The following is a 23,218-nucleotide window of genomic DNA, read 5'->3' as shown; positions in this document are numbered from 1 at the left end:
AGCAAATGCACCTTTCCATGCTTACTCCATCTACTAAAGCAGTTAAGCTTTGATTCTGAACTTCACTGAGAGCACAAACTACGTCCCTCACTAGGCTACACGCAGCATTAAGGAGCAAGGCTGGGGGCAGGGGCCGAAAAGCAAGGTGGCTGCCAAACCTCCTGGGACCTGCCTGAAGTCAGAAAACCCACCTAAGGAAGATGCTGTCTGTGTGTGGAAACCCAGACGGTAACGGCTCCTTACCTGATAGGGGTAGTTGTACCAGCAGTGTCTTGTATTCCACAGCCAGGGTGTCTGCAAAAAGGACAAAGAAACATATTTTATGTAGTTTGGAAAAGAAGTGGGATAAAAGATGTTTACGACAGGTTCCCCAATGTTTGGGTTCAGTAATCTACCTTTGTAAGAACTGAAGGATTTAGGAATAAGATATTAAAGCACTTAGTATCCCATCATATATTCTCGCTGGGTAATCTACACTCAACTGGTAGTATTTCAGGCTACGGCTGGGATGGAGTCCCAGCTGGTGTTTTTGTACTTTTTTTTTGGTCCCACAGACACAGTCCTGCTGTGGAATAGGCCTCGACAGCAGGTCCCTTCAGGGGTCTCTTCTAGACCAGATGCAAATCATCAATCCAACAGTTATCAATAAACAATGCTGACGGTTGGTGTGAGCCACCCTAAAACTCTTCCTAACCAATGTTTATAAGGCAACAGTGTTAACCAGTTGTTTCATGCCTTAACCAGGGTCAGTAATAGGCGTACTATTCTGACCAGGGTCAGAAACAGGTGTACTACTTGTTTCCGTAGGACGCCTCAGACTAATTCCAGGTGTAAGGGAACTAACCTTCAAGGTCTTTTAAAGACAAAACAACCATTCTTAATTTGACAGCAATCACTTGCCTGCAACAGTGTATAATCGGAACATCTACGTGTAGGCACAGATTCAAAACATTTGTAATGAATAGGGAGGAACTGGTGAAGAATTAAATAGATTACTGAATAATCCAATGATACCAACACAGACTTTCTCCTATTTTTGTAGTAAGTTTTTAATTCTTTTGCATCTCTGACCTATAGCTATCAGCACTTTGAGGTATACATTTATATACCTTTGATACGCATCTGTATATTTCTTATTATTGTGGAACATAATCACTAATCCAATCCATATGTTTATGCATCTCAAAATGATACTAATGTCACTGAAAGATTAGTGTCAGATATATTTGTACTGACCTAACCTCTTTATTTTGTCCCAGACCCTGTAAGATCAAGGCTATTGCTCTATCTGCACTGTAATAATGCAGTTGTCTCCCTGAAATCAATATACATACCCTTTCAACCTGTACCAGTGAGGGTGAGGATGAGAAAGAGAAAGGGGCTGAGGAGTAAATCTGACACGTTCAGTGACTGAAATTAAGCTCACAGGGCCGTCCGCTCATGAATTCCTAACTGAGCGGCCGTGATGAGTGCTCCCACTGCAGCCCTATAAAAGGTTTACCAGTGCCGTAAGCAAGCCCTGCCCACTGTTCTTGTTCAAAGGTGTAAACACACCTTTGAAATGCCAGAGGTAACCCTCTTCTTCAGACCCCTCAGAGGTGTAACCGCCCTCAGGAGAGCACAGCATCTGTCCACTCTCCCGTACTTCAATCACACGGATTTTCCTGCCTCGCTTTCTCCCACCTTCATCTAATCTCCCTTATATTCCCTCCTTAACTCCAAATGTATGAGAAGAACTGTAAAATTGTCTTTTCCAGAGCATTTGAGACCTTGCTTCCTGGTACATCATCAGTTCGGCTCAAATAAACACTTATAAAAATTCTCTACATGTTTGGATGTTCTTACATAAACAAGTATGGTAATGATGATATTACCTAATAAAAGTTGAGTCCTCCTATGTCCACATACTTTTTAAGGATTTTTTCCATGATTTGTTATTTATTTAACTAGTTAAAAAGTTTATGTTTAGACTGCCACACACACTTGTAAAGGATCTCATGTATGAACTTACCTTATCCTTACAGTAGCTAATAGTATTTGCCTCACCCTATAGATAGGTAAATTGAGGCCCTGAGTCCATAAATAACCGCCCAGGGTGGATAGCGAGGCAGTGCCAGAGCTGGAAGTCAAACTCAGCCTGTCTGGTCTCAAACCTTGCCTCTGAGTCTACTAAAAGCTGGAGCAGGACTCTGTTCCGGGAGCCAAATTGAAACAAAAGCCCTTCCATGCCCTAAACTTAACACTGTTGAAGGATCTTTACATTCCCCTCTCAGGTAAGAACTACCAATTCTCCCTGCCCCCCCCCGACCTTTTTTTTTTTGCTGGTTTTGCTATTTTCGACCTATTCAATTCTCTACATATCATGTAATCTCACTGCACATAACATCCTGGCAGCCTGAGGTCTATGCCTGTCTCCTCCATTGCTCTTATCCACGACATCGATGTTCATTACCGACCTATCTCACAGGTGCTTGTGAGGATCAAATGAGATAGCATGCCTGAAAATACTGTGGAGGCTTCAAAAGTTTAATATGTCATCGTCTTTACATGCCCATTGAGGAAGACATGAAAAATAAAAATTAAAATTAATCTGAATTCTCATCACTATTAACATTTTGATGTACAGCCCATTTTTGGTCTTTTTTCTATGTAATGTAAATTTAAATGTATAGATAGATTTATTTTGAAGCACACGGGAATTAGGAAAGATCACTAAGAGCACAGATGTGTCATTAAAGACCAAGGCTAAGATTATCCACACCTTCGTATCCCCACAATCACTATGTATGGACACGAACGTCAGAATGGGAAGAATGCTGAGAGAAAAAAAATAATTCATTTAAAATACGGTGTTGGAGGAGAGTCCTATGGATACCCTGGACCACCAGAAAGATGAACAAGTGGGTCCTAGAGCACATTAAGCCTGAAACATTGCTGGAGACAAAAATGACAAAACTGAAGCTGCCCTGCTTCGGACACGTCATGGGAAGGCAGGGTTCTTGGGAAAGGAGAATAGAGCTGGGGAATGGAAGGCAGCAGGAAGAGGAAGAGCAAGTACGAGACAGACTGACTCCATTAAAGAAGCCATAGGGTGAGTGCACAGGGGCCGAGCAGGGCTGATGAGGGCGGGACACGGTGGACATCACTCATTCGCCGGGTCCACTCACGGCATATACACACATATGTACAGTTTTTAAATTTGGACACTACACACCAAAACCTATTTTATAGCATGAATATTAGTTATTACCTTTCTCTTTGATAAAGGTGTTTATTAACTAATTGTCTTCACAATTAGTTGAAAGCCCGAGAGGGACAGGTATGCCAAAGGCATGTGTTTATTCCCCAGCATCCGCACCCAAGTTAACAGTTCAGCATTCATTTACTGAGTGTGAAAGAAAAGGACTGCAGTCAAATGCAAAGCCTGTAACAAATCTTGTAGTATTTTTCTGAATTTATCAGTCCCAAGCTCACAGGCACATGTGGGCCAGCCTCTAAAGATGCCACGGGCATCCCTTCCATAGTGGCTACCCATTCCAGTCACAGTCAGGGGAGGAAAGGTGTGATGCCCAGTGATCCAGGAAAATCCATCATTTACAGCTTCCCTTCCTCTGTAAGTTTCTTGGCTCATTGGTTTTCTTATAACATCCAGGCTTCCCCCTGCATGCATCAGATATACATCACCTATATGTGCTTCCAGTACGAGCCGATACTTGACTGCTGTGCAGAAATCGTGGGTGAGTCATGGTCCCTCACTGGGGCCCCACCCGCCTGAAGCAGGAGCAAAGGACACTGTGAATTTGATGGAGCTACTATAGGGCTGTAGCTCAACCCACAAGCTTGTTTGCCACACATTTTACAAAGTTCTTCTACGTACAATGTATGTTTACATATACCTCTTACTTTGACAACACTAGAAATGAACATCACCCTCTATATGCATACTACATGTGTCTAGGATCTCATGCTACATGTCCCGCAGAACTCTCTGAGACAGGTAGAACAAATACTGTCTTCCCTAATATACACAGGAGAAAACAAACCCATGAGGAGGTGATTCTCATAATTTTCACCGCTCAACAGTGGTATAAGAATCTGGATTGGCTGCTTATAATTTAATGCACTAGGTATAACTTCTTTAATTTGAATTGATATCATGAAACTATCACTTTTAAATCAATTTTCTAGGTATCTTTTTTAGATTTACATATTCATATCAAAACCTATATATGCATCACATAAATTAAAGGATAGTAACAACTCAAAAAGCTGAAATATTAGATGTCAAAAAAAATTATGGTGATAAAAAATACACTGAAAACCTTCAGTTTAAAAGAATGGGCTTAGTCCTAGCTGGTGTGGCTGAGTGGACTGAGTGCTGGCGAACCAAAGGGTCCCAGTTCAATTCCCAGTGTAAGGCATATGCCTGGGTTGCGGGCGAGGTCCCCAGTAGGGGGTGTGCGAGAGGCAACCAAACACTGATGTTTCTCTCCTTCTCTTTCTCCTTCCCTTCCCCTCCCTAAAAATAAATTTTAAAATAATTTTTTAAAATTAAAAAACAAAAGAATGGGCCTAGGAACTTCCTATATAGTAAAATAAAGCTCTGCACCTAGGACAGTGCATGGCAATTAAACAAATTTCCTGGAAATAGATGTGTTTTTTTCAGATGGCATTACAATATCAAGGAATTTTATCAAGGTCATAAAATCTAAAAAGCCAAGGATTCTCAAATCTTGTCATTCCAATAACCTAGGATTTAATATATTCTCCCTCATACTTAAATAATGCTGTGAAGCACTTACAGATTTTAATGTATTTTATAAATATTCTCTCATTTAATTCTCTCAACAATATTGTAAGTGCCCAAGCTAACGTAGACAACAGATGCCATAAATGACAAAGAACATGGTGGCATGGATCTTCTCAAAATATGAAAATGCAGGTTCTGACTCAGTACTGGCTTGGGACTAAGCTTCTACATGTGTAACAAGCTTCCAGGCGATGCTGATGCTGATGGACCTTGGACCACACTTTGAGAAGTAAGGTGTCAGGGGAAATTAAGAAGGTGAGCCCATCTTCTTGGTATTTACAGATGTAAGGCACCTAATAGGCATTTTGTTACAATATTTCACAATTCTGTACTAAGTGAACAAATTAATGAACTATTTCAAATCATCGCAATAACCATGAGGCAGAAATTGCTAGCAAAACAATACTGAGCTAGAAACAATGCTCCTGAACCAATCTTCCCGTGTGATATAAACGCACCTTTAAGCTCTGGTGGAAGGCACGTGAGCAGCATTTATGTGCTCCACTTTGGGTTGGTGCCCCTAGAAGTTAATGTGAATGAGTACTTCTTACCCTTTTCTTCATTCTTATCAGAGGGAGATAATGACAACTTTGACCCTGAGATGGAAATTTCTGTGAGGCTGCCCTGGTCTGGCTTACCTCTGGATTCTTTGCATGTGATAGATAAATTCCTATCATTTCCCTCATATTTAAGTTACTGCATTGTCTATTTTTTAAAATATACATATATAGTAGCATAGTCTGTGTTCTAACTCATATATGCATCAAGGTAAAGTATCATTAATCATTTTATAGATAAATAAGCAATCTCAAAGAGGTACCAAAATTAAGAGTCACCAGCTGCTAAGTAGAAAAGCTGGAATTGAAACCCAGGTCAGCCAGATTCTTCCACTGTACCATCCCCGAGGTACCTGGGGTATTCAAAGAATGAGTAATGAAAGAAAAACATCATGGGCATTTGGAATTGATTACCCAAAATTAGTTATTACATAAAAAATTGAATTTTAGGATTAGAAAGGACCTCCAAACCTTGTTTAATCTATGAAAGAAACCGCACATCCAGAGGGATAACTGTGCCTCCCCTGTCAAAGAGCTCCATGGTTATCAATCACTGATACGATCCCGTAGGCTTATTTCCTGCTTTTTTCCTTGGTCAACAGAAATTATATCAATATTTTTTGTTTTGCTTTGTTTTGGAGTCTGCTATGAATTAAATTGTGCTCCCTCACTGTCCCCTTCCCCACCTGGCCCAAATTCATACGTTGAAGTCCTACATACCCAATGTGACTATATTTGGAAACGGGCCCATAGGAGGTAATTGAGGTTGAATGACATTTAAACGGGGGGCCCTCACCCAATGGGACTGGTAGCCCTATGAGAAGAGGAAGTGGGAGATTTCTCTCTCCCGTCACGTGCTCAGAGGAAAGGCCATGTGAAGGCTGCAGTGAGCAGGTGGCATGTCAGGAAGACAGGCAAGCCAGGAAGAGCGCTCCCAGCAGAAACAGCCCAGCAGCACTTGATCTGGAATTTCTAACCTCCAGAACCATGAGAAATAAATTTCTGTTGTTTAAACCCCCTAGTCTATGGTATTTCGTTATGGCAGCCTGAGCTGAATCACATAGCATCATAAGACAATGCTTAATAAATGGTGCTTAGTAGTTATTAAAACTACACATCAACTAATTTCAGTTTTAAAAAGACATAAAGCATCTGGGCAAAACTAAGAACACACCGTAAGATAGTGGACTAGAAATGCCTTCTAACACTTTCCACCTAAATCACAATGTATATTGGACTTTCATTATTATCAAGCACATCCGCTCACAGGTACATCACTTGGGACACAGCTCAGCAACAGCGCTCCGATCAGTAACAAGTGCCCCACGGAAGGCTCCTGTGGCGCTTCTTACCCTGACCAGCCCAACTGCAGCACCAGCATGGAGGGCAGATGGGTTGCTAGTGGTCACCCTGCTGCCTTCATTTGCATTTGGACCATATGCATAAGACTGGAGTGCTATTTCTTCTATGATTTTTTTAAGGAGAAAACGAGAGAAGCCTTTTTAAGTGTCAGTAAATCTCTTTTATTGGGTTTCTTCATTTATCAGCTGTTCTGTAGAGCTTTCAAGTGAACAGAATGAACAAAAATAGATCATGTCTGATCATTTCACATTACCATCTGGAGTTATTTAGGTTTGGTCATTTTTTTATAGTTCCATTTGACATACTTCTTAAAAATAATAGTCTTAAGAATCTACCTTTCAGCTTCCATACCACCTATCACAATGATGGAGCATCATCAAAACTCACGGCGACTGTGTAGATTAAATGAGGTGCGGCAGGTAGAGTGCATAGGATACTTCGCTTGGTACACAGTCATGGGCTCAACTAATATGTTTTTAATAAAAAGTCCGTAGCAATAGAAAAAAATCAAGGTGTCTTTGTCCAAGCACAGAATGTGCCACACTAAGAGGGAACCCTAACGTAAACTGTGGACTTTCGGTGATAACGATGTATCACTGTCAGCTCCTCAAGTAACAAAGGCACCGCCCTGGTGGGGGCTTAATGAGGAGACTGTGCATGTGGGGGGTGGGGAACATATGGGAAATTTCTGTACCTTCCCCTCCACTTCTGTGAATGTAAAATAGCTTAAAAAGAAAGTCTTTTTTTAAAAAAAATTAAGGTAACTGGACTATTTTAGTTCACCGATGCTTATGTTACTGTAAGCTAAAGGAATAGCAGCAGTTGAGGTGAAAGACCAGAGAAAAGGATGCTCAGTTAACCAGGCACGTGTTAAATGATTGAATACAAATATAAATACATATGCACACATATATACTTTTTTTCAAGCATCAGTAGATACCTATAGCTGAATGACAGTAGTTTCTTTGAATAACTATTCTGATTTAACAAAAGAACATGAATCATATAAAGCATTCAAGCCATTTTGTTGCCTCATCAAGGATGTGAAAGGTATGTGGGTCTTTTCCCAAAGTCAGCATCTTAGGGGCAAAATTTCATCTTTTGCTATTTCCATCCAACATCCTACATAGTTTTCACAAAGCCCAGCCAGTAAGGTAACAGTCAGGGAATATGGCATCTGCGTAATTTATGTATGAAATGTACAGAGCCTTGGATTATGCTTTAAAATGCCAGAAAGCTGGCTCCCTGCACTACTCTGAAACTACTTTCACTGAAAGCGCTTTAACTGAGTTATACTTAAACCTCTTACCTTTGGATTATGTTGAGGATTTATTGTAAGAAATAAACATGAGGACAATGCTTTCATGTCTGCCATGGGTTTGTACTGGGAAGATTACCATTAAGTTACCCTGAGTCAAATGTGTAAGATCCACATGATATTTTTCCTTCTAAATTTAGTCCAGGGGAAAAAAGTACTTCCCTTCAGTGAATGCTCAGTGTTTCCTCTTACTAAGTGAGAATTATGTTACCCCATTACCTTTTCACCTTGGTTTTGGGAAGCTGAAATGTAATTCTAAGGCTCAGTCATAGCAACTCTGATTGCCTTTCAACACCTTTGCTTATTTTTCATTTTATGTGTAACTTTTATTTCATATCTATATTAACAATGCTATTAATATATGTTAATATTAATAAACATTACAAATTCCTTTTAGAAACATTCAACTATATGATTTAAATAAATTAATGTAAATCAAATCCATTCAAAATGATAACATACAGTTTTAATTGAATACACATTGTAAAATAATTCAGAATGAAAAAAATTTTCATGTTTTGTGAGTTTAAAAATTGATAGATAAATTGTGTTTGGCCTGAAAATAACATGCCCTGAAGATGCTGCGGGTCAGCAAGGAGCTGTCTAGAGTACTCCCCAGAATGCAAGCGTATCCTTTCCCCCTTTCCTGGGTCAGCAGAAATGTGCCTGTAAATCTACCAAGCAGACTGGTGACTCCTCCCCCTAGAGGCCCTGGGCATCTGCTTGAGCTTTGAAAGCTCTTGTGATGGGCAAATACAATTTGGACTTGACCCCATGGCATTATATAAAGATAACAGCCTTTCATATTGATCAGGCTTTTAAAAAGATGCTGGTCCTCCAGACCTGGTCAAGCATGTGCCTTCAGCATATTCAGCAAGCCATTTAGAAAGTAATTTGCCGAGCTGCCAAGCATACATAAATAGAAGGAGTTCCTTGGAGATGGGCCCTGAAGTCACAGGGTCTCTATGTGGGTTTAATCATAGAACCGATGAGAAGAGAAATGTAGGTGGCATTTCCATGCCTTCTAAGACCTTCTAGCCAGTGACTCTCAATGGTTTCTGCCTCTGCTTGGCTGAGGGACTCCACACACACACTGAACAGAAACTGTGGCTGTGATTCTCAAGAGTCTGAGTAACAGGAAGCTTAAAAAGCCATCTCACCCACTGATTCGCCTGTGGGCTCTCCACACCCAGTGAGAGTCACTGCAATACAGAATGGACTCATCAATTAATTCCATGTTTAGAACAGTAATTAGGAATAAAGGAACCAGATGAAGGGAAGAGATGACCAAAAAATGAGGGGGAAGGCCCAGAAGGAGGGGAAGATGGTGAGAATGTCAACACTGGAAGAGACACATAGAGAGAGGGGGGGTGTGTGTAAGGGGGGAGCCAGTGTAAAACTTGGAATGAAGTCAATGAAAGTGACTATTAAGCAGCACAAAATTAGTCAAAAGATAATTTAAAGAATTATTTATAATATATTACAAATGATTACTATCCCCAATCTGTAAAAAGCCCACAAAAATTTATTAAAATATCAAAATACCCAATGAGAAAAGTGGGGAGAAGACACAAACAGGAAACACAATAAAGAAAAATACATGTGACAGAAAACATGCAAAAATCATAGAAATTTTTTACCCACATCCTGAAAATATTTAAAGAGTTTAGTACACAGAGGTCAGCAGTGTATAGAACTCTAAATTTAAGTAACACTATACAAATTTAAATAACCTTTCTAAAGGGTAGCTTGGTCTTTAAAATCTGCATATCCTTTGACCCAACATTCACTGTAAAAAACACTAACTAGAACTAACTGTAAAGGCACTTGTGCGTGGATCTACATGATAATTCTTTTCTAGTACTAAAAACACAAACAATCTAACTGCTCAGTGATGTGAGGTCCGCACGTGCTTAGATGCGGTTCTGTGAGGGCGGATCCTGAGACTGGGCACAGGTGCGGGCTGTTCATTCCGGAGGGCCTCCAGGAAACAGAACAGAGAAATGGAGCAAGTGAGATAGATGAGGGAGATAGTCCATTATGGTTTTCAGGACTGAGCTGATTACTGCTGCAGGCATCTCAGTTCCACTGGGGGCCTCTGCAGGACCATGCAGCCTGCATCTCATAACTATCCCAAACAGAGGAATGGGGCTGACAGGGCTGGGGGGTGCGGGGAGAGGCTGGGGGTTTATCCACAAACTCCCATCCCCCATTGATGGAGGTTTCAGTGTTAACCGCCCCATGTTTCTAGGTTGTACCTTCCTGCCTTTCGGTGACCTGGGCAGCTTTGGGAAAAGCAGAGCAGAGATGGAGCACAGCTTGCACCTGAGGTGAGACGCTGTCAGAGGTGCATGGAACTGTCCACCACATCAGATGGGCTAAGGAGATGCAACAGGCATGTTCACATTTCGAGTTAAAATCAGATTACATGCAGAATACATAAACAGTGTACCTTATGTTTAAAGTAGATGTATATTTAGACACACACACACACACACCAAGTGTAATGATTATCTCAGGTGATTCTTACTTTTTTCTTAAATGTTTGTATATCACTATTAAATTAAACAAGTAATTGTTAACTATGTTTCTTTGTAATAAACAGATCTTATTTAAATCATAAAACGCCAAAGTTCATGTACTTTCAACAAGTCTCATTAAAAACCACACTTGCTCTATTTACAAACAACATTAATAGCATTAATAATACATTGCCATCCTCAAATTACTGAATAAGTCTAATCAACTTTAAACTAAAAGCTAGTATATGAAATAGCTGCCTTGACAGTGATGTTTCAAGTATAAACAAGTCATTAATAATTTAATTCGAAATTCTCAATTAACAGAAAGTAGCATCAGGAAATAATAAAATGAGCAAATAACATAGAATAGCCTTGCATTCATCACAGCAATGCCTCTTCCTTACCAGTTTTAAACCAGTTTGCCTAGGTCCTAATATCTTCGTGCTAATGATTACACCCTCTTCACTTACTCTATCAAGTATGTTCTGAGTGGCTTCTATGAATCAGGAATTCTGCTAGGCATGAAGATGCAATAGATAAGTTCTCCATTCTCGGGAGCTTCCTACCTCCTGAGTAATCCAAGTAATTATATGATATACCAAGGGTATGTTTAAAAATATTGGGCACTTTAGGTTTGATTTTTCTTATGTATGAAATTTGACTTGCTTTTTACTGTTATCTTGCTGCCATGTCTGTGTATTATATCTGAAAACCTACAATAGGCTATTTATATGAACCATGAATCCAAAGGTATTAAGTATGAAGATTTTATGTTTCCCAAACTCCTAGTCATTAATCTTCTATCTAATGTGGCCATATCTGGCCATGGAAGATGAGTATTTTGCATAAGTGACTATGCTTGAAGAAAAAATTGCACTGTGCTGTTTATAATTTGACAATGGTGCAGGAAAATACAAAATTAGACACCTACCAATGTCTACAATGTTCAGCTGTAGTAGCAGCGAACGCCACTTTTAGGAAAGGCAGACGAATGTAGAAGTAGAGAAATGAAAGTTCCTTACATTCCCAACCCCTGTAGTTACTGAAAGAACACGAGACAGGAATGAAGAAGTCAGAAAGGACACAAGAGCCCACACTCAGGCCTCAGCCTGCTGCTAAGCATCTGGGTGACACTGGCTAAGTCAATTCGGCCATCTGGTGGCTTGTGTGTGAAATCAGGGGTCGGACTGCAGGATTTCTATGATCACGGCAAGTCCTAAATTCCACCACCCTCTTCACCACCTTTTTCTCTCCCAAGAGACAAACTCCTGCTGTCCAGGCTTTGACCATATGACAGACGCGGGCACCCCACAAGTGGAAACCCAGCACCAGAGGGGGCCCCCCCTTTTCCGTCTTTTTGAAAGATTCCAGCTATCCACAGCAATTTAGATATTTTTGAATCACTGCAAAAATTTAGTCACTCTTATTCACTCCAATTAGAGCGTTATTAGTAATCAGTATAATAAAAAGCTGATTTTGCCCAACTTTATGTTTGAGTAAAAGTCGCAAAGTGAGTAATTGCTTTCCAGTGTGTTTTCTGTCTGTGAGGTTCAGGTTTTATATTATGTTTGGTATTAAATATTAAAATTTTCTAAATTAAACACTGATGAAAATTTGATGATATTTTAATTTAGGGAAATAATTACCCCTTTTCCCTTACAGCTACTTCCATATATTAAAATTCAGAGGGGAACTCACAATTCAGTTTAGCATTCCTCCATAGTAATAGGACAAATGATCAAACTATACCCTTTAAATGAGTCGTACATCTTCATATATTATTTATCTTCTAATTAGGACAGAGAAATTATCCTTTGAGTTGCTGACTTAATTACAAAGAAGGAACTGATCTTTATGCAGTTAAGTTTTGATCATCAGCTTTTTATTTTAATCAAGCCTGTCTTTGTGCCTTCCCAGCTTCTGATCTTCCAAAACTGTGTAATCACTTTTGGGGGGAGGAGGCTGCAAGATATACATAGAATAGATAAAAGCAACTGAGATATCAAGAACTGCCCCAGCAACACAGAAGCAGTTCTGAAAATAAGATAAAGCCCTCCTCTCCATGAAGAAAGAAAGTTAGTTCTTAAAATCAGTGAGACAGCAAGACTGGGTAGCTAATGAAATTGGCATGGTATTAAAAAGATAATCAAACATTATCTCTCTATTTACCAGGAAGCAAAAACCACAGTACAACCAACCTTTCTATACAAGTAGATAGAACCAGGCTCCCTTTTATCTTCTGTTATAATTTTGGAATGCTTTGCTGTGTTTACCTCAACACCCAATGACTGCCTCAGTTCGCCGATGTCCACGATATTAACCCATCAATGTTTACTTTCTTGTAGTTTGGTTCACGCTCTCGTGGGCTTATACTTATTTCTTGCCAAATACCTGATTCTCTAGGCACACATACTATCAGTTACAGAACTTGCCTGGGCAAACAAGAGAAAAACAAGGTTATTTATTGGCAATGCTGGAAAGGCCAGGAAGTTGAACCAACCTGGAGCCATCAGTCTCCAGACTAAGGAATACAAATGACTTCATGACTTCAGTTTACAGTTCCACGGGCCGCAACTCAGAAAACATGCACAAGGTCATCTTGAAATGGGAAAGAGCCACAGAAAACGACATTTCACTTGCTCCAATACAAACGACGTTAGCATGTGAGCTGAGAAGACACACTGTTCTATTACCATTGGGCAGTATTATTGAGAAAATTCACGTGGAGGTAAGGTATAATTACCTTTTAATAGATGCATCGTTGTGCTAAATGACAATGGTATTTTTGTTCTTCAATTAGAGTTTCTAAGACACTCCACTGAAGGGACTTTGCCACTATCCATGTATTGTCAACTCTATAGGGATATATCAGTTTGGAGTGCTTAAATGGTACCAGTGACCAATCCTATATACACGTGTTTTATCAGGTAAACTGAGTAAGAATCCATCAGTTTCTTCTGATTCTAGAACATACATCTGGAAAGAATTGTCCTGTTTTCATACACCATTGGTTTCAAATAGAAATAATGTACATTCTTACCTAACAGTATCGTTACAGAGTTGTATTACATGTAGCTACTGTTCCAGTGAACAGAATTTAACCCAAGACCAAGTTGGTAACATCAGACTGTTTTATAATGGGACTGACTATGATTATATCTCTGGAACAACTAAGAGGACACCCGAGGAGAAGAAAATTTACAGTTAGTTCAAACAGGAAGCAACCAGAAGCTGTCGAAAATACAGGGAAAATTGGCATCTGTAATGAGATCCAATAGTAACCAGACAGAACAGGTCAGCCGAACCGTGAATTTCCTTAAAGATTATACTTACTTAAATGATACCACTTAAACAAGTAGTATAGAAGTAAACTGAATGCTGGGATAATTAAGTCCCAATATATTCTTCTTATTAGTCATGCAATCAAGTTCATTACCCACACCTGCTCTTCGGCAGGCCGTGCCTAGGTGCTAGGGGTTTCGGAGTGAACAGAACGAACGGAAAAGCGCCGCTCTCACGGAACTTATTTTCTGGTGGAGGAGACTGCCGGTAAACCAGATAGAGAAGCACTAATGTAAGAAGCAGTAATACCAAAATAAACAGTATGTTTTCTATGAGGAAGGTTTAGGAGAGAAAATCCAGCAGGAAAAGGGATATGAAATGTCAGAGGGTGTGATAGGGAGATGATATGAATAAAGGGGCCAAGGAAGATGTCATTCAAGTGGTGATTTTTTCAATAAAAACCTGAAGGAAATCATGTCATTAGAAGTTTTACTTGTCTGTCATGACTACATTACTTTCTACCTTTATTTATACGTGAATAAAGTAAGCCAGCCACACAGAGGGGGAGAAGGCATGAGTAAGGGCAGAAGAGCAGACATTTTGCTGTTTTCTGGCAGTAACTTCACTTGTGCTTTCTAAGTTTACCGGTTAGCGTGTCATTTTGTGAGTAATAAATTGCATCCTTAGGCGTCGTCCTTGCTAATTCCACTTATGACTTTCCTGGAAAGAGAACTGAGATGAAGGGTAAGAAGGTCTAGGGGGACCTGACAAACTGGAGAAATGAAAAGAAAAAAAAAAAAAGCACTGCAGAAAAATGTGCTGTTTTTAATGCAGGGATCCTGCTTCCTCATTTACACCGACATGTTATAAAGTGAAAAGTCACATGACTTTCTGTTCCAATTCTCTTCTCTATGAAACAGCAATGGTAGCAGGTTTTATGAAACCGAGGCTAAATAGAGGCAAGCATTTTGAAAGTAAAAACACCATAGAAATGGAAGTCACTGCTTTTATTCCTTAATCACCCCGCTCACAACACACTGTGACAATGGAAGACAACAAAAGTGAGTAATACAGCACTAAGTTCACTGGAGACACCACACTTGTGTGACAAGAATCAGGAATCTGACGCTGTGTCTTCAAGCTGAAGACACCGTATGACGAACACTTAATTCTTCAACATGCCTGACCAGTACATCTAATCATTCTGCTCTTTAAAAAAGCTGCTATTCCACATTATACCTTCTTCTCATACAAACACGTATGTTGATCCTAACCTCTAACGACAGTTTCCAAGTTTATGTCTCAATAACCCAGGAGCCCACAACTCCATGTAGTGACCCTTATTCCTGGGAGATACGTAAGGGGAACAATCTCTGTTCATCAAGGGCTGTCAATTCATAAGGGCAGTGATCAAGATCACTTTTACCTTTTAACATAGAGATTACTGGGATCGCCACCAGACTTACTGAAAAAGAACCTTTAGGGGAGGGGGCCAGTGCCCACTTGTGTACACTCTTTACGAGTTCCACAGGTGACGCTGACCTGCTGCAGGGTTGAGAACCACTGTGCCTAACTGCCGGGACCTACGGTACCTCCAGTACCTCGTGAATTAAGTGAGGAATTCTATGGAAAAGTAGTTTGTCACCATCTGATCTAGCTCCTCTGCATGCTTCTTTTTGTGAAGAACAGTGTGCGTGTTCTAAGTATCTGACACTTTACAAGTAGGGGAGTGGAAAGCAAAACCTGGAAGGTGACTTTACTGTTTATTTTAATAAAAATACTTTCCAGAATGGTACCCACACAGCAGAAGCATTTGAGACTTGAAGGAGACACCCAACAGTACCAGTAGGAACAGGCTTATTCTGCCCCATATAAAGAGAGTTTCATGTCCTGAGCAGGTATATATGTCCTCCTCCCCCTGTTGCCTATGGCAGCTTCACTCTCTCCTTTCTTCCTCAGTGATAGAACCCCAGTTTTACGTGGAGTATATTGTCTCCTGAAAAAATGGAGAAGACATTTCTCAGCCTTCTTGCAGCTGAAGTAGAGTTTTGTGTCTCAGTGCTGGCCTATGAAGTGAAAATGGCATGTGGGATGTCCATAAAGGTGACTTAGTGAGAGATGACTCAGCCAGTAAGCAAGTTTTTACCTGTTCGCTTTTCCTTCTTTGGGGGAGTGTTTCATTGATGTGATAGCTGGAGTTCCAGCAGCCATTTTGTACCAGTAAGTCATCCTGAAGATGAAAGCTATGCACTAGTGTTATGCAGCCTAAAGACAGAATATCCCTGTATCCTTAACAACTTAATGGAGCCATCATACCAGACTCCACTGCCTCCCTCCAGACTTATTTACATTATTTACATGAGATGAATGTTTTTCTTATTTAAGCCATTATTATTATTATTATTATTATTATTATTATTATTCTATATGCTCCATACCTAGTCCTAATTCATATAACAGAGGGGAACACCTAAGGACATATGAGGTCAGGGAGATATATCAAATGTGTATAGTACCTATCCTATGAACTCCTAATACAATAATATTGTTTCCAATATCCTTAGAAAGCATGTTGCATTTGCACAACTCCAAGCTTATAAAAAGATTTAACAGAATTTCAGCTTCATGTGCTGAAGTAATAAAGCAAAATAATTTACCTTATCTCTGTAAAGTGAAGATTAGTGTAGTTTAATGGCACTAAATCTGATAAAAGATGAGAGCTGGAAGTGGAGATAAGAGTGCCCTGTCATCGAAGCAGGCAATGGCCTCTGCTGTCCCGTTGACCACGGGGGAGGCAATAAGGAGGCAGTGATCTGTGACCACGGGGGAAGGGAGAAGGAGACAGTGATCTGTCGGAGATCTGTGGCTTGGTTAGCTGCTGCCCATGGCCATGTCCACCAACAAGTTGGGGAACACCAGAGGAGTAGAGGGGAAGGGAAGATAATCCCTTGAAGAGCTTGGTTTTAACTTGAAGAGCTTTGGAGATGTGCGTGGGATACAAATACAAAGTCCTGGAGAAAGTTAGAAAACAGTTTGGGAATCCAGGTTCACTTCTTCCTCTGCTTTAAAAAAACCACAAATGAACTGTTAGATGATTCCACACTGATCACTCAGTAAAGCTCAGGCTCCTTATGATTTCAATACAATTCAAACCTGGTTTCAAGCAAACTTTTCAGATCTGACTTTTGACCTCTCTGTCTCTTTGCGTACAAGGCCCACAAGGCCCAACCAAACGCAAACACAAACCTTATGCTCGAGTCACACATGGCAGTTTCCAGTTTCCCCCAAACAAGCTCAGAGAAGCCCATGCATATTTCTTTCATAACACTGCAAATATAATAGTGCCTCCCACACTAGACAGAACTGTTTGAGGGCTATATCTATTATCTTGGCTATAGCATATCCAAACAGATAAGTCCTCCAATACTTATTTAATTAACAGAGGCGCACACCTCAAGCCTCTGTATTTTTGCTTCTTCTGTTTTCCTTATCTGGAACACAGAAATGAATCAATGATGACCCTGAGTTGTCAGGGCTGGCTGATTAAAACTGCGGTGACTTTTAATCTGCAGAAACTATATCAGAAAAGGATAGAAAAATTTGCAAAAATAGCCTGCAGAATTAGGAGAGTTTTATACAAAAAAAGGAGGTAACAGATACACTCAAGTCTCTGACACTTTCAGTTGATGCAGCAAAATACATCAGAAGGGTGGGATCGATAGCTCACGTTTGGTAAAGGAAGGCAGGAGTATGGCAAGGAGGAAAGCCTTGGGATGCTCAGGAGGCAGGGCCAGGCTGGCTAAAGAAAAGCACAGCAGGAATCCTCTCCAAGCCAGGGGAACACAGCAGCCACTTGCCTTACAAAACAGCCCGTCAGTGGAGCCGGTATGGGCGGTGCCACTTGTGCATCCTCAGCTGTACTTCCAGCCTGGACAGAGTGCAGTTAGGTGAGGTCTGGGGTTTCCTTGCTTAAAGGTTTTCTAAATGCCACTAGGACTGTGTGGACTGTACCATTCGTTAAACACAGTGGTCCCAATTCAGAAATTGCTTAGCTTCTCCCATTTGTAACAAAAAGAAATAACGCAATGCCATAGAAAACAGAGGAGCCTTCTGCCTGTCCCATGTGAAAATTTTTGCCAACTTTCTCTAACACATATTCTTATTTTTGCTGAAAATTGACGAAGATAATTGAATGTGTGTAAGTGGCCTTTTAATGAATGGGATATGGTGCAGTATTAACACAGATGTGTCACAGCAATAGCATGAAATACTAACAGCCTGAGAACTGAGTTCAGCCCTTGTGAAATAATTTACTTGTATTTTGTGTATGTGTTTCAGGTCTTTTATATATATGACATCTAAATAGGGAGACTTTTAAGAGACTTTTCAAGAGAACAGAGCCTGAGGAAAGAAACTTACAACATCTGCTTCTCTGTGTTGGTTCTCAATGCAGGCTCATTATAAAGACACAACGCGAATATTATATGATCCAGCAGTCACCTCCTTGGTATTTACTCAAATAATTTGAAAACTTAAGTTCACACAAAATCACAAATGTTTAGAGCAGCTTTATTTATAATTGACAAAATATGAAAGAAATCAAGATATCAGTAGAAGAATGGATAAATTGTGTAAATTGCGGTACATCCATATAATGGAATATTACACAGTGATTTTTAAAATTGAGCAATAAAGCCACAAAAAGATATGGGAACAACCTTAAATTCATATTGTTAAGTGAAAGAAACCAAGCTGAGAAGGCACATACTGTGTATGTCTAACTGTATGACATTCTGGCAAAGGCAAAACTGTGGAGACAGTAAAAATAAATAAATAAATAACTCAGTGGTGGCCAGGAGTTGGAGGTGAGGGGTGAACAGGCAGAGCACCCAGGATTTATAGGCAGTGAAACTAGTATCCCCACAGTATCAGAGTGGGGGGTACACGTCACTATACACTTGTCAAACCCACAGAATGTACACCACCAAGACTGAACCATAAGGTAAACTACGTGTCAAAAAGAAGTACCACACTAATGCAAACTGTGAGGAACAGGGGAAACTCGGCGAAAAGGGTGGGGAGGAGGCATAAGGGAACTCTGTACTTTCTGCTCAATTTTCTCTAAACCTAAAGAAATGCTAAAGAAACAGAGTCTATTAATTTTTTAAAAGAGAATATTACCTTAAAACCTTCAAGTCATTTTAATAACTTTGTCAGAACAGACTCTGTCACCAGAAAAAGTAAGCAACTTGAAAGATAATATAACTTCTTGACAAGGGACCCAATCTCTCTATTTCATTTTAGTGAGAGTTTGTTGAGCGACCACTGCGAGCCGAGGTCGCTGAGGCAGGTATGCGGCCCACAGCGGGGAGCACACATGGATACCTGGCCTCCCAGAGCTCATCTTCTGCTATGCAGGACAGAGTTCCCACACAGGTGTCACTCCAGGCACCCTTCCCATCCCAACAGAAGGGCAGGGACCTTGCATTTCAAAGAGGAAGTGATATCTTACTACCTCAGCAGGAGAAAAAAAGATTCCCCCCTGCCCCTAACACCTCAGCCAATGGGAGACTGCCATAACTCAGCCAGTGAAAAGTCACCATACTTCCAACTTTCAGTTTCCTCCAACGGACTCTTCCTTTACAACAGCCCCTTCCAAGTCCATAAAAGGGCATTGCCCTCCTTTCTTTCCTGGGACTTGCACGTGGTTCACCTTTAGACTGCGTGTCCTGAATTGTGATTCTTTGTGGTCCACAAATGAGTCAGCTCTGTGGGAGAAATCGCTGTCTGTCTATCTGCTTAAGGTCAATAGTATGAACACGTTTGGCAGGAGACTCCCAGGACTTTATGACATGTTCCTGCCCTGTGGGAGCCCGGGCCGGTGGGCCCCAGCTCTGCAGTCTAGCCTCTTTGCAGGGTTTCTGCTCGTTCAGCTGCTCCCTTCAGACCCTGCTGTAGCCAGCCTCCCGACTCCCACCATTTCATTTACTATGTAATGGTACTAGTGAAAAGAAATCATTGGGTGAAATCCAGAAATCATCTAATGTAATATAAAAGATAACAAAGTATATGAAATGTATTGGCTCCAAAATGATTTTTTAAAGTTAGTAAGAATATTCTAATTAGCAAAAATAAGAGCAAAATACGAGAATAGGAATATGAGAAATTGTGTATAGTTTTTTAAAAACAGAGGTAGCATTGAATCGTACACCAGGGCTCAATGATCTCAGCTGAAAATAATTATTACTGAGCACTCAGTTATCATAATAGCCTGTCCTGATGCTTTGCCAACTGTTTTATTGCAGAACAGAATGCATACTCTTAGTTAAAAGAAATGAGAATATATCTGTAAGGCAATCAATTTATATACCTTTTTTTTTTTGGTAAAAGTAGTCTAAAAACTACCCTTTGATCCGTAGCAATCTAATACAAAAAGATAGTTAGAAAAAAAGGAACCCAAATGCACTGCCCAGTGGGAAGCCCGCAGTATTAATGCTTCTGGATCTGGTTACTTTGTGTATTTGGCTCTCCATGGGGATTCTGGTTTGCAAAGGTTCTGGTGATTCTAGCTAAATACCCTGATAACTTTACATTGCCGGCCCTGAACACACACAAAAAAGACAAAATCTAATTCTAAATCTGAGGAGTGAAAATGTCAGGATTAAATTTGCTCTCAATAGCCCTCTGAACTACTAATGAATAACTGAAGGAAATATAAGCAGAAGATAAGAAATACAAAGTGCCTTTCCGAAACCTTAAATGGGGGAAAAGGTTTTGTCAGAGATGGAAAATGTGAACCACTTTGCTCCTTTCCTCTCATTCCCTATAACTTGTAAATCACAGCCTGCCTACAAATGGTACATTTGGTACTTGGGCAATTATTTATAATTAATTGACATCATAATTCTCCAGATGATACCGTAGCAGGTAATCGCACATGTTTAAATGAAATGATTACTTAATCTTTTCATTTAAAAAATAATTAAGAACTTTAATGACAGCAAATCCAAATAAGCATTTTTCTAGTGTGTTCATTGTTATGGTGCAATCATAATTGGAGTTAATCCGGTTTCTTCTTTCCCCTTCTTTTCTTGAGTCACACCTGCATCCTCCCAGGACACAGGTCCCCCAAAACTGCTGATGCTAAGGAGCAATCCAGATAGCCCTGGGTGTATGTGACCCCCTACCCCAACTGCCACTCTGGAAAGGAAGTGTCAGATTTACTGCCTGCACTTGCGATGCAACCTTATTTGTTCTGTTACATGAAAATCAGGAGACACTTCTAATTATCGTGCCTCTATGTTTAAATGTTAAATTTCAAGGGATACAGCATATAGTCTAGGAGAGGTGGCCAGTTTTGCCATTGCTCTACGCCATCTATTTACATTCCGTAGTGCAACAAACTTACCTGTTTTATTTTATTTATTTTTTAAAGGTTTTATTTATTTTTAGAGAGAGGGGAGGGAGGGAGAAGAAGAAGGAGAGAAACATGGATGTTTGAGAGATACGTTGGCACTTGCCTCTTGCACACACCCGACCAGGGACCTGGCCCGCAACCCAGCACATGCCCTGACTGGGAATAGAACTGGTGACCTTTCGGTTCCCAGGCCGGCGCCCAATCCACTGAGACCACAGGCCAGGGCTGAATTTACCTATCTTTAAAAAAAGAAGGATACATTTTTCTTTCAAAAGAATTCAGACTCAAGCTAAAGCAGAAAGAAACTAACAATTAAAAAGAGACAATGCTACAGTGACTGTGAAGTCTTTAGAAAAGATGGGCGCCCAAGGCAATGGCAGGGCTGCCCTTGTTTCTTCTCACAGGGACTGGGTGCTGTTGAAAGATTCCAATTCCCACAGACACACTTGAAAAGTCAGAGATAGTGTAGTCGAAATACATAATGAACAAATTTTTTCTTACCATATGTTTGTTTTATGTTTCTCACAGAGGTTGGGACATAGTCTAAAAGCAGTTAGGCAAATGTTTCTAGATTGTATTCCAATCCCACACCTCAGGGAGAAAAAGCTTCATTGTGACAAGGCATTACTAGTGACAGGTGAAAACATTACCAGGAACCTTATTAAAAAAAAAAAAGAAATTCTTACAAAGTTGGGGGAAAACACTCATTAGATGATAATTGCACGGGGGCATGGTGATATGAAGTTGGAAGGTCCTCTCACATCTCCTTTATTTGGGGTGGAGAGGAGTTGGAGGGCGGGTAAGCTAAGTTCTAAATTCTCTTGCTGTAGATGCCGTGAAAGCAAAAACTACGATTTGATTGTAGTGTGGTCAGAGCCCACCCCATGGCCCACACGAGGAGGCTGCTCAGTAGATGTGCTCAGTGTTTGCTGAGTGAATGTCCCAGCCAGCCATGTAAACATGTACGGATTTTTCATTTACATTCCCTAGTCATTTAAGGACTTGTGCCCTAGCTGTTTTATTGATAACAGACAGCACATGCTAACTCCAAGCAGACCATTTCTGCACTCTTATTCCATCTGAATTTTCTCCTTTATTAAATAGGGGGGAATCTATATTCTTGACTTTGTGTTATAACGCAATATTCAGGCTCCATTTTGGCTCTTTTATAGAATGTTCTATACAAAGACAATGGCATTCACTTCTTCATCTGTATGTTCTCTCGCTTGGGTGATTGCCTCAATTGTACGTGTATTAAATGCTCACTCCGTGCTGGTCACAAGTGCCAGTCATCGGGGACTTTATAATCACCAAGCCGCAATCCCGGTTTATAAAGAGTTCACAGTTTAGGTGATTTTAAAAAGAAGATAAAATTGTAAGACAGTATTACAATTAAGATAAGGTACCTTGAGGAGTGCTAACATTGCACGCCTTAGAGCTCGGGTGGCAAACACAAGGCCCGCAGGCCGAGTCCGGCCCTCCACCTTGTTTTATCCGGCCGGCACCTTGTTTGTACTGGCGGCAGCGCCGAGCTCCTGCTACACTGTGAAGGAGCAGTTACATTCATACAGTTCCAAATTTACATTCGGCCCTTTGAAGGCAACTGCGAGGCTGACATGGCCCTTCGTGAAAATGAATTTGACACCGCTGCCTTAGAGAGATGGGAAATGGTGAGTGGGAGGTAAGTATTAATCTCTCTTTTATTTACAAATCTTATGATAATTTCTGTAGTTAAAATAGAAAATTTTAAAAATGTGATGAACAATGTATATTAGCATAATTTTATTATTTTAAATAATGCAGATATATGCTGTGTATGCATAAAATATCTTCCACACAGTCAAGAAGCAATTTAAAACCTAGGGGTGGGAATTGATGTGAGGGAGAGGGAGGGAGATTTTTCATTTTTATGGTCTTCTATGCCCTTTGAACTTTTTCCATGTGCATGTA

At 40.3% G+C, this 23,218-nt stretch overlaps 1 protein-coding gene across 3 annotated transcripts in view; it reads right to left on the bottom strand.

The window, feature by feature from the left end:
- Nucleotides 1-23,218, bottom strand: part of CERS6 (ceramide synthase 6) — a 296,190-nt gene that overhangs the window by 70,147 nt on the left and 202,825 nt on the right. For all 3 annotated transcript variants that reach the window (XM_024579813.3, XM_045187450.3, XM_024579814.4), the window contains exon 5: nt 244-294. In XM_024579813.3, the coding sequence (XP_024435581.1) occupies nt 244-294 (51 nt within the window). The remainder of the gene's footprint in view (nt 1-243; nt 295-23,218) is intronic.

The sequence above is a fragment of the Desmodus rotundus genome, chromosome 2, assembly GCF_022682495.2.
Source record: "Desmodus rotundus isolate HL8 chromosome 2, HLdesRot8A.1, whole genome shotgun sequence".
Classification (NCBI taxonomy): domain Eukaryota; kingdom Metazoa; phylum Chordata; class Mammalia; order Chiroptera; family Phyllostomidae; genus Desmodus; species Desmodus rotundus.
This window is presented reverse-complemented; position numbering and strand designations above follow the sequence as displayed.